At 42.5% G+C, this 13,727-nt stretch overlaps 1 protein-coding gene across 1 annotated transcript in view; it reads right to left on the bottom strand.

Annotated features, from left to right (window-relative positions):
• SLC24A4 (solute carrier family 24 member 4) overlaps window positions 1-8,743 on the bottom strand; it is an 81,060-nt gene extending 72,317 nt beyond the window's left edge. The window contains exons 1-2 of the mRNA XM_042882446.1: window positions 8,587-8,743; window positions 6,367-6,477 (exon numbers count right to left, since the gene is read on the bottom strand). Coding sequence (XP_042738380.1) covers window positions 6,367-6,477; window positions 8,587-8,743 — 268 coding nt within the window. The remainder of the gene's footprint in view (window positions 1-6,366; window positions 6,478-8,586) is intronic.
• Window positions 8,744-13,727: the final 4,984 nt, after the last annotated feature.

Below are 13,727 nucleotides of genomic sequence, written 5' to 3'. Positions count from 1 at the left end.
TCCAGCTGCTTTTTCACAACCTAATTCCCTGCACTCCTGTGCCTGCCCAGTTTCACACGAACCCTCCACACAGTGTGGTCCAAGCTACAGATGGATGAGACACTGAGAAAACAGAGATGGAACACTGCAGAGAGCAGAGATGCCACAGCCCACCGGAGTAAATATAGACATTATAGACATTATAGTTAGTCTCAAGAGTATATCAGAAGAATTTGAAGCTGATGTTTTTGACAGCTTTTGTCCAAAATTATGTCTGCATCACTGGCATAATAATTGCTTCTCTCCTACTACATTTTCTAAAATGCATGAGGATTTTTAGGGGGGAAGAATGGGAGCTGCTTGTTTGTTCTTATACAAGAAAGCTTATACAAGCTGCATTATCTGATATACTGGATTACTCTAGTCTTCATAAAAAGGCTGTAGAAAATTTTATCAAGTTGGCCACACAAAACAGACAGACTTCTCTTAAATTTTCATTTAAACTACCATTCTATCTGAAGCGCTCACCCTACTGGCTTAAAATATTTTAAGTTTGCCAAAATTGCAAACTTAAGCAAGCTCTTGCAATGGGACACATCAAGCAGCCCGAAATCAGCTACAATCACAGCCAACAGCGCATTGTTAGTGCCCACTTACAATTTTCAATGAAAAAATGCTGCCTTCTTTCTCTTCAGTCACTTTTAAAAACTATGCTGTACTTTAACGCTTATCAAACAATCCAGATCCTCATAAAGGCTCTGCCCTAGGTCAATCCCAAGAGTAGGGATTAATGCTCACAAAGACTGATTTACAATGCCTTTTCAACCTGCTTCATCCAACACTAGAGTGAGGTATGGTAATAATTATGCATGACACAAAGTAAGGTAGCAGCTTTTTCTTTTTCAGCTGCAGTACATTGCAAGACAACCTAGACCATAAAGTGAAAAGGAAGGAGTGAAAATGAAAATGTCAGGTCATGTTGAATTTACCAATTTAGACTGTTCATGAAACCAAGGGGTACAATGAAATCATTACTACCGCCACCTTAGCAATGGGGTTTTAAGGCGCTGATCCCCATTACAAAATTTAACAAAATTTGATCTAGGGAAGATCAGGAGCACATTCTATAAATTTTTAGTATTTATAATAAATTTTTAGTATTAGTATACATTTTTATTAATATTTCTAAATATTAGCATAGTGTTTAAAAAAAAAACCACAAAACATAGCACAAAATGAGACGTTCCATCAGCAACCACAGTACATTTAGATTAGCACTTAATATCCAGTGTTTATTATTATACATTAAGGTGCCTATTAGAATTAAAAAATACATTATATAGATAGATAGATCCTGTGTATGATGCACTTCATTTTTACAATGAAGTGGATGGAAAACAAGCATTTTTTTATATGCATCCTATAGCATTTTTATTATGAATGTACAAAAAATAGCTTTTTCTATCATTTTGGAAAACTACTTGGAGCCCTTTCTCCCCTAGTCAGCAAGAGCACTATTCATTGATTTTTTCAGATAAAGTAACAGGCTCTTGTATTCTCCACGGTATCTTAGCAAAAATGCCAAAAACATCTACAATTTCTCTACAGTGCATCATATTCTACAGGAGTCCCCAAGGTCTGAATAACTAGCAGTGTGAAATATACACAGACTTAATGAATTTTGATCCTGACTCTGAACTAAAGTTACACACAGGCTGCTGGAAAACACAATTTCACCACAGATGACCAATTCTTTTCCTCTTGCAGCAAGGACATAAAGACTCACTACAATGTGCCTTTTAATTCTGAAGTAAAAAAGACAGCCTGATTCAGAAACTCCAACCTCTCTGCCTTCCTCCCAGCCTGCAGTTCATCCTTTCCCACTGGTAACAACGAGAGGAGTAGGCTGGAACCAAATCCCCAGCCACTTGAAATCAATGTAGTTCATGAACTGCCTATGGCTGACAGACCTCTGGATAGGAAAGCCCACAGATGCTGCCAATTTCAAGACAATTTCACTGACCAGCGACAGAAGACTGTATCAAAATATATTTCTATTACATTTCTAATTCATAACAAGTCATTAATCTCTGTAATATATACAAAGACAGAGATTGCTTGAAAATATTCACAATGGAAAGCAGTCAAGATGAATTACTTTAATAGCCTAACATCATCCAGTGGAGTCATATGGTTAGAAACGCCCTAACACCAAATCACCCCTATCTGTAGCCAATCAAAACGTTAGTCAGAGTTCTGGAAGATAAGGAGATCATGGGAACATTCTGAAACAAGAGGTGAGCCACAGTAGCAGATAAGCTACATAAGTCAGACTTGCTGGGCAGGCGGCACTGCAAGCTAGTGAGCTGACGGCAGATGGAACTGAGAGTCTGGATACAGCAAAAAAAACTGGTTGAAAACTAATGAGCTCTATTAAGATGCTAAAGACAACAACTCTCCCTTTCTGTTCACCTGTCTTTAAGCCAGGATTAGATGAGCCCCTCCTTCAGCACAAATTTACTCACCAAAAGTTTTCAAAACCATAAAGAAAAGCCTCCCTCAATGAAAGAGATCCACAACAGTCACTTGAAGTTACTCAGCACAAAATGAGCAGAAGATGCATAATTCAAAACTCATAGAATCTCATGAAATTTTGGAGGCCCAGAGCATTCTACATCCTACCCATAAGCCTCTAGTCTGGCTCCAGGACAACATTAAGAGCTGTATCAAAGAATCACAGGGGTTAGAAGGGACCTTCCTCTGGAGATCATCTAGTACAACCTCCCTGCTACAGCAGGCTCCCTACAGTAGGTTGTGCAGGAAAGCATCCAGATGGGTCTCTTGAATATCTCCAGAGAAAGACTCCATCATCTCCCTGGGCAGCCAGATCCAGCAAACAGAGTAAAGATGTTTTTTCTCATGTTCGTATGGAGCTTCCTGTGCTCCTGTCCGTGCCCACTGCCCCTCTCCTGTCACTGGGCACCAGTGACTGTGTTTTTTCCACAGCAGGGGAGCTTCCAGGAAACGGAATTTCAAGACAGGATCTTTAATGGAAGCCAGCTACACGACACACCAACTTGGGTCTTAGTTCAGACTAAACTGTGGTTGGCCAGGTGCTCACAAATGCTCTGTCTCCTTCCTGCAAGTTGCCAACCGTTCCTTTGCTGCTGCTACGGGATCCGTAAGTCCTTATGACAGCAAAATATCTACCACCAATAAAACTGCAGCACTTTTTAAGATATTCATCAATATCAGTCACTCTAACTTCCAAATGTCAGAAAAACCTTTCTCCCCCAGTTCTGCTTTATTAGCAAATGAATTGCTCCCTTCTCTCCATCCACTTTCTTTCTTGACACACACACACATACTCTCATCTATGTATTTTCCTTTCCTTTGTTAGAGCCTCAGGATTCATACTTAGAGAAACATTGCCAAGACTTCAAAGGTTTTTTTTTTATTCTGATACAATGGTCCCAGAAGCATTAATAATGTTTTCAGAAGAACACAATACAAAATGATCTACTCCTGTAAATGAGACAATCTCATACAGCGTATGCTATCTGAGCTTCTAGCAGATAGCAGCTTCCAAAGACTTCTAACTGCAAGAAGCTTACAGAGTTTTTCTCCCAAGACATATTCAACGAAGGATAAGTGCCCTGTCATGAACTGAAAGGCTTTCATGGTCTTATAAACTTCTATAGCTGCAACTTCTGACAACTGGGGATTTTTTTTATTTGCACGTAAGCAAGAGAAGAGGATGAAGTGGTAAATAAATTAACTTTGTTGAAAGCCTTTATGAAAAGAGAAGTAAAGCTGCAGACTTGCGTGGGAAGCTAATAAAAAGGGAGCAGAGTAACTGCAGTGCAATGACACAAAAGATTAACAAGCTCTCAAGCAAGGACTTGCATTCCTCGAGGTATGAAGTCCTTTCATCCTAAACACACAGGGAAATATTCACATAAGGAAATTGCTGCGTACCATATACACAACCATGCATCTGCTCGGCCCCTAAAGCTTAAAGGAAATACAGAGCTGACATAGATAAGAATAAGCACTTCCCATAAGAGAGCCTATTCAGAGCACTATATTCATACAACATAAATGTTTTAACTATCTGTCTTAAAATTAAAGAAAAAAACAAACAAACACAAAGTTCAGGCAGTCAGAAATTTTGACAACCCGTTCCTGAGAGCTTCATTAAATTGAGAAGGTCAGTTTTCTGGGTAAGTGCATGAAACGTTGCAGCTGAAAACCCACATTTTCTCACCAATTTTCGATGTGATCTTGACTGAGTCTCTTAGCCTTTCCCATGACTGCTTTCCCCAGTTGTAGTAACAGGGTTACATAAACTACATTCTAAAGGAAATGAGCTTGCTGCTTGCTCCCTTTTGATAGGAGCCTTCTTCTCATTACAGTGGAAATCCCAATCTCTGGCTACCATATAGGAACAACAACAACAACAAATTCCGCAAAAGTTACAACTACAAACTTGGATCCTTACAATATCATCCAACAAACATCAGTTTCAAATATTTTCAGATGCTTACATCTTACTTTTAGCAATTCTTGAAGCATCCAGATCCGCACATCAGTGGGGGAAGATATAAGCAGAAAAGATTTACATTGCTGCAGAATAACAGGAAGTGACTAAAAATGCCACAATTTCAGTTCTGTGACATGCTTGATCTGTGAATCTGTGTTCTAACTGAAGAAACACCTATTAAAAAGAAAGATTAATTCCAATGCTATGCCAAAAATCACAAGCTTAACACAAGTTTTCTTAAAACTTTAGCACTCTGAGGCACATTTGGGTCTCTCAGATTCCATCCACCCAGCTCTTGTGGTTAAAGAAAAAAGTGCATCTCAACAACCTGAATTTCATAAAGCGAATGAAATGTTCCAGCTGTATTTATTTAATCCAATTATTCTTAAAGTATTCTTACAGTTTTGGAGCATGGAGCTGAATCACTGGACAGGGCTTTGGGCAACTTGATCTAGCAGAAGCTGGCTCATGGTAGGTAGGTTGGAACTAGATGATCTTTAAGGTCCCTTCAACCCAATGCATCCTATGATTCTATGTTTTCTTTTCATTATCTGGAGAAGTCATCACTGCTAACAACATTTCAATATATGTACGTAAGCATATTTTTTCCATTAGCAGTTTTACTGTATCACTGTAAAGTTCTCCTTTACTGTAAGTAGAAATTCCCACCAAAAATGTTGAGGGGTGTCTCACTGATCCAACTTTGACAATTTTGTGTTTTTTGTTGGTTTGCCTTTGAGTGTTCACACATGATCACACTGACACGTCTACATACGCAGAAGAAAGAGGAATCAGAAAGAACTGTATTCTTGATAACCAGTCAGAAAATAATGACATCTTCCCAGAAAGTTATTTGTTTATTCTTTCTCACCTGTGAACAACTTTTAAAGATAATTCAAAAGTATAATAAGGTTACAGGTACAAACAGCAGCAAACTAAGTTCTTAACAGAGATGCATGTAGACATCAAGAAAATACAGTGAAAGGTTTTGGATCCACATACTTTGAGCAGTGTTCCCCCACTCTTCTCATAATGCATAAGCACAGTAGCAATCCTCAATCTATACAGTAGAGGCCCTAGTATTATAACAAACATGTAATTGAAAGGGGAAGTGCTGCTCTAAAATCCTCAGCGCCAGAGGTTCACAGTATCCCTGAACTCATGCTGTCACTCTTTGCAAGAAAGTACAGTCTCTGCTGTCACTCCCTACTTGATGACAGAATCATATTGCAATAAATAAATAAATAAAGCTGAACTTTAAATTAATTTGGCTAGTGCCACTGGCAAAATGTCTCATCTCCCACTCACCATAAACCACAGAAAGGCAAGGAGAGAGAGAAAGGAAATATACACTGGAAAGACAGATGGGAAGATGACAGTGTTGTGGGCTAACACAGATATTAAAATGTGTCATCTATCCCTGCTCTCAATCAATTATTCTCCGTCCAGAACAGATATCTTGAAGTAAAAGTGGTTCCAGGGTTTCCATATTACTTACCTCATCATACCCCTCCATAAAGTGTGAATTTCCACTCTGAATACACAGTTTATCACTAAACCAGCAAAACATGATTCATTTTATAACGGCAACAAGTTCAAACTACTGTGCTCAGAGGATGTATCAAACAGTACACATTTAACCCAGTTTCAAGAAGAGCACACCTCTCATTACCATTGTAATATGCACTGCTCAGTTAGGCAGGAAAAATGAAGAAAGAAAAATTCAGGAACTGTCAACACAAGTCTCATAATGACCCCAAACGTACTTACATCTGAATATTAATTTTGCACAGCACAACACATCTCAAGAGCTTACAGTACATCATAAGGTTTCCTTTTCTTACCTGGATCTGTACAGTTCTTTCCTTCCTGCGTCCCATTAGATAATGCCATCAATATTCTATTCCTCCACGTCCCTGATGAAACATGTGTGTCTGCAATACTTGATTGTTGCCCTGTATGAAATAGAAAGAGGTTATATCCACTGTCACTGAGTTTTATCCTCTATCATCTTAACAGGACTTCATGCTCCCATTAGCCAGGATCACGGGCAGATCATCAATATCAGTAAGTGAACACAGCAAAATGACAGTGTACCTCTGGCACATGTCAACGCAAGCATGCCTGGTGCTCCCTGGTGCTATCAAGGGTAAACTAGCTATGAAGGTGGAGTACCTAAGCTGTCAGCACATTCTGGCTATCGGAGTACCTGGCTGTGACCCATAACAGCAAAGTAATTCTGCGGCAAGCAAAAGTTGAAACCTCTATCTGTGAAACTCAACACTTCCATACCCTATACATGGAACCAGCCCAGCTATGCTGACATGAATAATGATCACATTTTCATTTAATCAGCTGCATTTGCAGATGCCACATCACTGATTTATCAAAAACATAAATGCATGTTTCCAAGTTCCAGATATATTTCTGCTTAATCCAAACCAAGGGACTGGTCTTTTTAGCATAGGGTGTACTTGGTAATATCAATCTCTGCAAAATTTGTTGAGGAAAATGAAAAATAGCATAGTAAAACCCCACAAGAATTAAGAAAAACAAAACTTCTTTAGAAATCAGAGGAGATTTAGTCTGAACTCATATTCCAGAAACAGTCTCTTACTGAACTTACTGAATACAGTTTGTAAGGTGCACTTATGTTGTACACGATCATAACAGCCAAGGGAAGAAGAGATTCTCTTAAGTAAACTGCTTCCATTTCAACCATATCTATTTCAAATAATATAATAACAAAAAAACTCTCATACTTGATCTTAAAATTTATACTAGAATGCTCAAGGTTTGCTACAGTAACTCTTGCTAGAAAAGCTTTCTAGCTTGGAAAGATAGTTTGGGTAAAACATTTGCTAAAATAGTCTGCTGCCACAACTATAAGAAATTCAGAGAACAGATGGTCAGTGTTTATGGATATAATATACTGTAAATTAGGGGGCTGAAATAAATTCTACCTGATGGAGCATACCAACAAAAATCAGGTTATCGGGGATTTAGCTGATAACCAAAGAGATTAAAAACTTTCATTAGTCACGGCATTCTTCAGGCAAGACCAAAAAACATCTGGAAACCCTTTATCTGCAACAAAAACCTCAAACTATGTAAACACAAGTATACCTCAACCAAGCTGCCTTCACAAACCAGTCCATTTATGAAAAAATCTAGCTACTTCAAGAAAAAAAGAAGTCATAGGCACAACAGATAAACAGCGCTAAACAAGGGGGGCTATGCTGTGAAACCACGATTTTAAAAAATGTTGGAAGTTCTAAGACAAGCTATATGCTAATACAGCTGATATATACAGCACTAAGCTGTTGCATCTAGAACGGCAACAAGCCACCCACATACCTCAGACATCACAGGTGACAGTGTGAGCACAAGGGCCTCAGAAAGTAAGAAAAGTTCCACAGGATTTTTTTCTTCCTAAAGCACACATTTCAACTTCAACTTTAAGCGGATGACCTATTCTAATTACAGTAGAGATAGGATCTGCACTTCGTTTGATTTTGTTCTTAAATCCTCAGGAAACGTTGGCTGTCCTACCTAGGAGCCTGTATGCAATACCCAGTAACCTTCGGTTTCCTATCTGGGTGGATGCGAGGCAGAATGGAAGGAGATTGCCTCCAGCTGTACATTCACAGCCCCAAACGTGCCAGCGGGCAGAAAAACAAACAAGACAGCAACAAAAGAAACAAACAAACAGAAAAACACCGGGAACAACACAATCGATTATCAGTTTACCAATATGTCACTCGTATAAAGGATGCAACGCACTCCCTAAAATACGAGGCCGGCACCGTTCCTTGCCTATCATACAGAACGTTCTGTCAATCCCAGACCGTCACTTAGGGGAGAAGATGGAGAGAAGCAGCCGTTGCAGCTGATGGATGGAGGTGTACAGCCACAGGTTACCAACGAGAGGCGGCCCGGAGCTGCCCGGGGACCAGAGGCGGCCGGAGCGGCGGCAGCTCAGCGCGGCGGGCAGGGGGCGGTTCCCGCTCGGTGCCGACCCGAAGCCCCGCGCCCCGCCGAGCCGGCACTGCTCCAGCACTCACCCCGCCTGGAGAGCAGGCTGGACATGCACCAGACGAAGAAGAGGATGGCGCAGATGAAGCCCAGCTGCTGCAGTAGCATCTCCCGCCGCTTGCGAACTTTCCTCAGCAGCGGCAGCATGGTCTTCGGGCGCGCGAGCGGCGCTCCGTCCAGCTCCATGGGCGGCGCGGGGCCGGCCGGCGGCTCGCTGCGTGCGGGGCTCAGTCCCGCCGCCTCTCCGCGGACGGCTCCATGGCGGGCGGGCGGCAGCGCGGGGCGAAGCCGGTGCCCGGAGAAGCAGGGCGGCAGGCGGAGGCGGGCGGGAAGGCGGCCCGGCGGGGGGGCGAGGCGGCGCTCTCAGGGGCCGGGCTGAGTCCCGCTGCCCGCGCGCACCATGGCCGGCGGCGGAGGAAGCGGAGCGGCGGGCGCCCCGCAGCCGGCTGCGAGTCAGCGCCCAGCAACGGCGGCAGCGCTCGTGCCCGCCCGGCTAAGTTTCAAGCGGAGTCCTTTCCTCGCTCCGTCCCTCCTTCCTTCCACCCCTCGGCACCGGCGGGGCGCAGCAAACGCCGCCTCGGGACTGGCCGCCCTCTGGGCTCTCGCAGCGGCGCCGAACAGCCGCTCAACCGCAGCAGACTACCGCTCCCTCGAGCGCCCGACCCAGCCCGCCCCTCCCCGGCAACTTTCTGGGCGCTCCGCGGACGCCCATGGCAACGCGCAACAGCGCCTGGCTTCCCCAGGGAGGGGCGGGGCATCGGCTGGCCAAATTAATCCTTTCCCCGGGGCGTGGAGCGGCTGCTGTGAGCGCCGTGCGAACCGCGGGCGCGCGGCGGCGTTGGGGTCGCGCCGCCTCACTGAGGCTGTTGGAGCTGAGGGGGCAGCGGCACGCGTGTCACGCGGGATCTCTGGCCTCATAGTTCGCAACCTGGAACGTTTCGTGTCTGCCGTTATTTCTATTGATGTCACAACTGAAATACTAATAAAAATATCCTGCCAAAACGAATCTTCACGCGTAGAATATCGTTCATGCTCTGCGTTTCCCCTTCCTCCTGCAAGTGCGCATGGTGGTCTTTCGTTTTTGCTTACAAAGTATTTGTGCAGCAGTGGGTCGGGACACGGCGCTGCACCACAGACCCGCTGCGTGCTGACTCCAGGCTCGTGCCCCCGTGCCGCGGTGCAGAGGGGCTGCTCGGGCTGGACGGTCAGAGAAGCGGCTGTGTGAGCTTCGTTGCTCGCTTGCGTGCACGTAGCTGCGGAACTGTTCAAGCTGAGAGGGCGCCCAGGCTCTGGTGGGCCTTAGACTTTCTGATTTAGCCTGAAGCGTGTTAGAAGAGTGGCACTGAGACACACAGTGGTCATTCATTCCCTTGAATGCTGCTGAGGGAGCAGAAGTAACAGCGGACTGTCATGAGGAAGGTGGAAGACTGTATTACAAGTCAGCTCATGTCTGTTATTTTTCTCCATGCCTATGCAGGACATCTCCCAGTTGAACCCAGAATAAGGAAATCCACTCCTGACCAGCACAAAGTACAGTTTAATTAGGCAGCAGAGCTGCAGGAATCTGAATAAAGGTCCTTCTAACACCTAATTCTGTAATAGCTATTCTCACTTAGGTATCCTTCTCTCATAATGTAACTCAACTGAAGCCTTCTAGCTCAGGACAATTATAGCATACATTTGTTCATCGAAGACCTGTATGCTCCACTCTCAGTGTTTAGTTGGTGTCCCAGCAGGGACAGCACTGCATGGTTAGATGCCACTGCAGCCCCTAACAGCTGTCCTGAGCCCTAATTCTTCATGTGGCTTTTTATCATGTCTTTACACAAGCTTCCCCTTCAGCTTGAAATGGTAATGTGGACACCAATCTGCCATCCGCTTACTCAGTGGTTAATAAGAGCTGAAGTGCTGACATGAGTGTAGTTTTCTGCATAAAGATTATATCCAGCAATAGGAAGGTTGTGACAACTGGAAGGCACTGCAGAGATTCAATGTTTTCTCAGTAGCCACTTGTCATAAGCTCATTATATGCTTCACTGATAAGGCAGAGCAGAGCTGTAGGCTTTGGAGAGGCTGTTCTGGTAGTTATGTCTGACTGAGGTTGCCTGTGACTTTTGTATTTACCAGGTTTATTCTCCTGCTCTTTATACTGAGGATATTTTCTTATGTGCTGTATCCAAGTCATGGCACTCCTGATATGAAGAGTTGCTAACGTTAAGGCATGAAATGATCAGTTTGTCTGGAACTGAGGTAAATTTGGGTCAGGAGGTAATACCGTGACTTCCAGATATTTTGTATTTGTGTCTATGGGTTTCACACAAGGAGCACGGAACCGAAGTATTGTTAGAAGTCCTGAGTTTCACATGTGAGGGATTTTCATTTAATCTGTCAGGTCCTATGAAAATCACATGGATGAAATCAAAGCACATGGTCAGTTACAGGAATGCAAGTGCAATATTGTCTTTTTGGATGAGGGTTGTTTTCTCTTTTCTGGCTGCTAAAAAGGGTCTGTTTTATATGTAATGATTACAGAAATCCTGGGGCCATCCCTTGAGGAACCGAAAGCAAGAAGCAGAAAAAAGAAAAAAAAAAAAAAAAAGAGGGATTTTTTGTGAATGTTTTGCGCAAAAGAGAACTGCTACCTATGAGAGCAGTTCTCAGAGTGACTGTGTGCGTCTCTTCTCTCCCTGAGTACACAAATGAGGCAGATCAAAGTTCAGACTGTACTAATCTCCTAATCATACAGGCTCCTGATTAGCATTTTTAATCAGTCTGGTGATCACTAGGCAGCCTCAAAATTGCTCTTGAATGCTAAACTTCAAGAACAGAATTTCCAAATTACTTTTACTTTGGTGCTTCCTACAAAAAGTATGGGATTCTCAAAGAGAAACGTGCTACAGAATTGAGACTCGGTTACCTCTCCCCCAACAACTGGTAGCATCCACACCTCGCTGGGCCACTGGAGCACATTCAGGACATTCAGATGGAGGTAATTACTGGAATGATGTCACAACATTTTCTTCTGATTTGAAACTTTCATGTTGTGTGTGAGAAAACGGTGATAATGTCAGGGCAAAAAAGGAAATTATGGATAAGGTGATATTATATTCATTTACATTCGGTTTTTAAATCTGAAAATACTCTTGTCTCTTAGTGCAACAAGAAAAACTGTAAATTCAGTGCGGTCTTTTCCTTCGCAGTTTGAAAAGAAATTTGGAAATGGTGAGTAAGACACCCCCTGTAGTTTTCTGAGTGATGCTTTACTGAGAGTGGGTTGGTGATATTCCAGATGTTCACTGTCTTCATTATAATTGGAACAAAATATTTTCCATATTAGATCTAGGAGTATTCCTGACAAAATTATGTTTTGGAAATTAGAGGTATTTGGGAAGTATCAAAACAAAATTCAGAGGGAGAAAATATTAAATAGCACTTACCAGCTTATACTAAGTCAGACACAAGAAAGTATCTTTATCATTGTGCTTACGATTGTAATAATTTAACTTTCATGTATGTCTCATGGTAAAACATCTCACTGAAAGCACAGACTAATGCTAGCTGTAGCTATCTGCCAAGTTTGCTTGTTTTTCATCTCAAGCACAATTAGTATCTTGAACTGAATAACAGTCAAAAGGCTTTGAATTAGGAAAGAGTCTCACAGGAGATTCACAAAATCAGCTCATCTAAGGAGAAAATATTGATGCTGCTGAGAGTCAAAGGAGAAGCGTAACGCTTGGACGCATTCTCTATGGCATCCCCTAAAAGGAGTAGCAAAAGCAGCAGCAGCACAGCAGCACAGCAGGGTAGCTGGAAACAGAGATGCTATTAGTTGGCCATGAGGATTGTCACACAGAACAGTGAGACTGCATCAGCTGAGAAGCCCTGAGGTTTAGCAAGTGATCATTTGTGATCAGCCCAGCCCTAGGAGCCTAAGCAAGGCCAGCTTTTCCAGCTGATAAAACCAAGATCCCAATATCATTCCAGTATCCCCAAGATTAAGAGATAGTATCAAAGAAAAGCTAACAGCGTTACCACAAAAAAATACCAGAAAATCTCCCTTAAGCCATAAAAACTAAGATGAGAGGAAAAGGAGTTCATGAGTGAGACAACTGTGATCCTGTTACTGCTGTTTGGCCAAAGTGTTTCATGAAAGGGACACAGTGAGGGAAACTTAGTTTGATGCTGTCTGTAACCACTCTCCTGTCAAGAAGAAAGCACTCTTGTGTTTGTTTAGGACCTGGTCTCCAGGAAAGAACTTGATAAATGAGCTTGCAGAAAGCAAATATTAGTGTATCAATATTTTAATGTTGAACTTTAACTCAGGCCACCATACATTAAGCAGGTATATTTGGATGTTTCTTTAAGATCTGGTGAAAGGTGCTTTGCTAAAACATAGTTGCAGTTCACAAAGCAGATCTCACATTGGGATCAGCACTGACGGTTCTTCCAGAGTCTCTGCAATGAAGAGATTGGAACTATATGTGGATTAAGAGAGAAACTCCAGCTGTACTACCATCAGAGGACTCGTGTGTGTGCTAATATCCTCAACATTTCTCTACTCATTCTCATATTTTTATCTCCCATCCATTTTCCAGTTCTACTATGCAGTTGTCATGTTGTCATGCTTCAGAGACAGAAGTTTTTTTCTAATTCTGAGTTATTTCTGTAGTTTTACTCAGACCTTTGTTTTGTTTCCGAGGCTATAAATAATTTAACCTTGAATTGGAATTTAAATGCCATAAAGAAGATGTCAGTCTTGCACTATAGAATCATAGAATCATAGAATTGTTTGAGTCGGAAGGGACCTTTAAATGCTTTAACTTACCAATTCTCCCTTGTGCTTTTATATATTGCAGTTTCCTACTGCTGATTTTTCTTTAGAATAGTAACTGAAGTAACACTACTTTCACTTTCAGGTGAGCATCAGTGGTAACACCTCACAGCAAACACTTAGCTAGCAACCTCACATTTACCCAGACCTTACTTGAGAGCTTCATGGGAATTCAATGGGATTCTCCTGCTACATGCTGGGAAGCTACCAGCAAGAGTTTCTTGAACACTTCCTGCCATAGGCAACCTCATATAAGCCCAGGAAGTGCTGCTACATGTAATCTTGCTAATCAAGAAGAATCAAATATAGCAACCAGATCAACACTCTTAATGTGATTTA

Source organism: Lagopus leucura, unplaced genomic scaffold (assembly GCF_019238085.1).
Source record: "Lagopus leucura isolate 7727_CA_CO unplaced genomic scaffold, USGS_WTPT01 Super-Scaffold_1, whole genome shotgun sequence".
Taxonomy (NCBI): Eukaryota; Metazoa; Chordata; class Aves; order Galliformes; family Phasianidae; genus Lagopus; species Lagopus leucura.
Note: the sequence above shows the minus strand (reverse complement) of the source record. Positions and strands in the feature narration are given on the sequence as shown.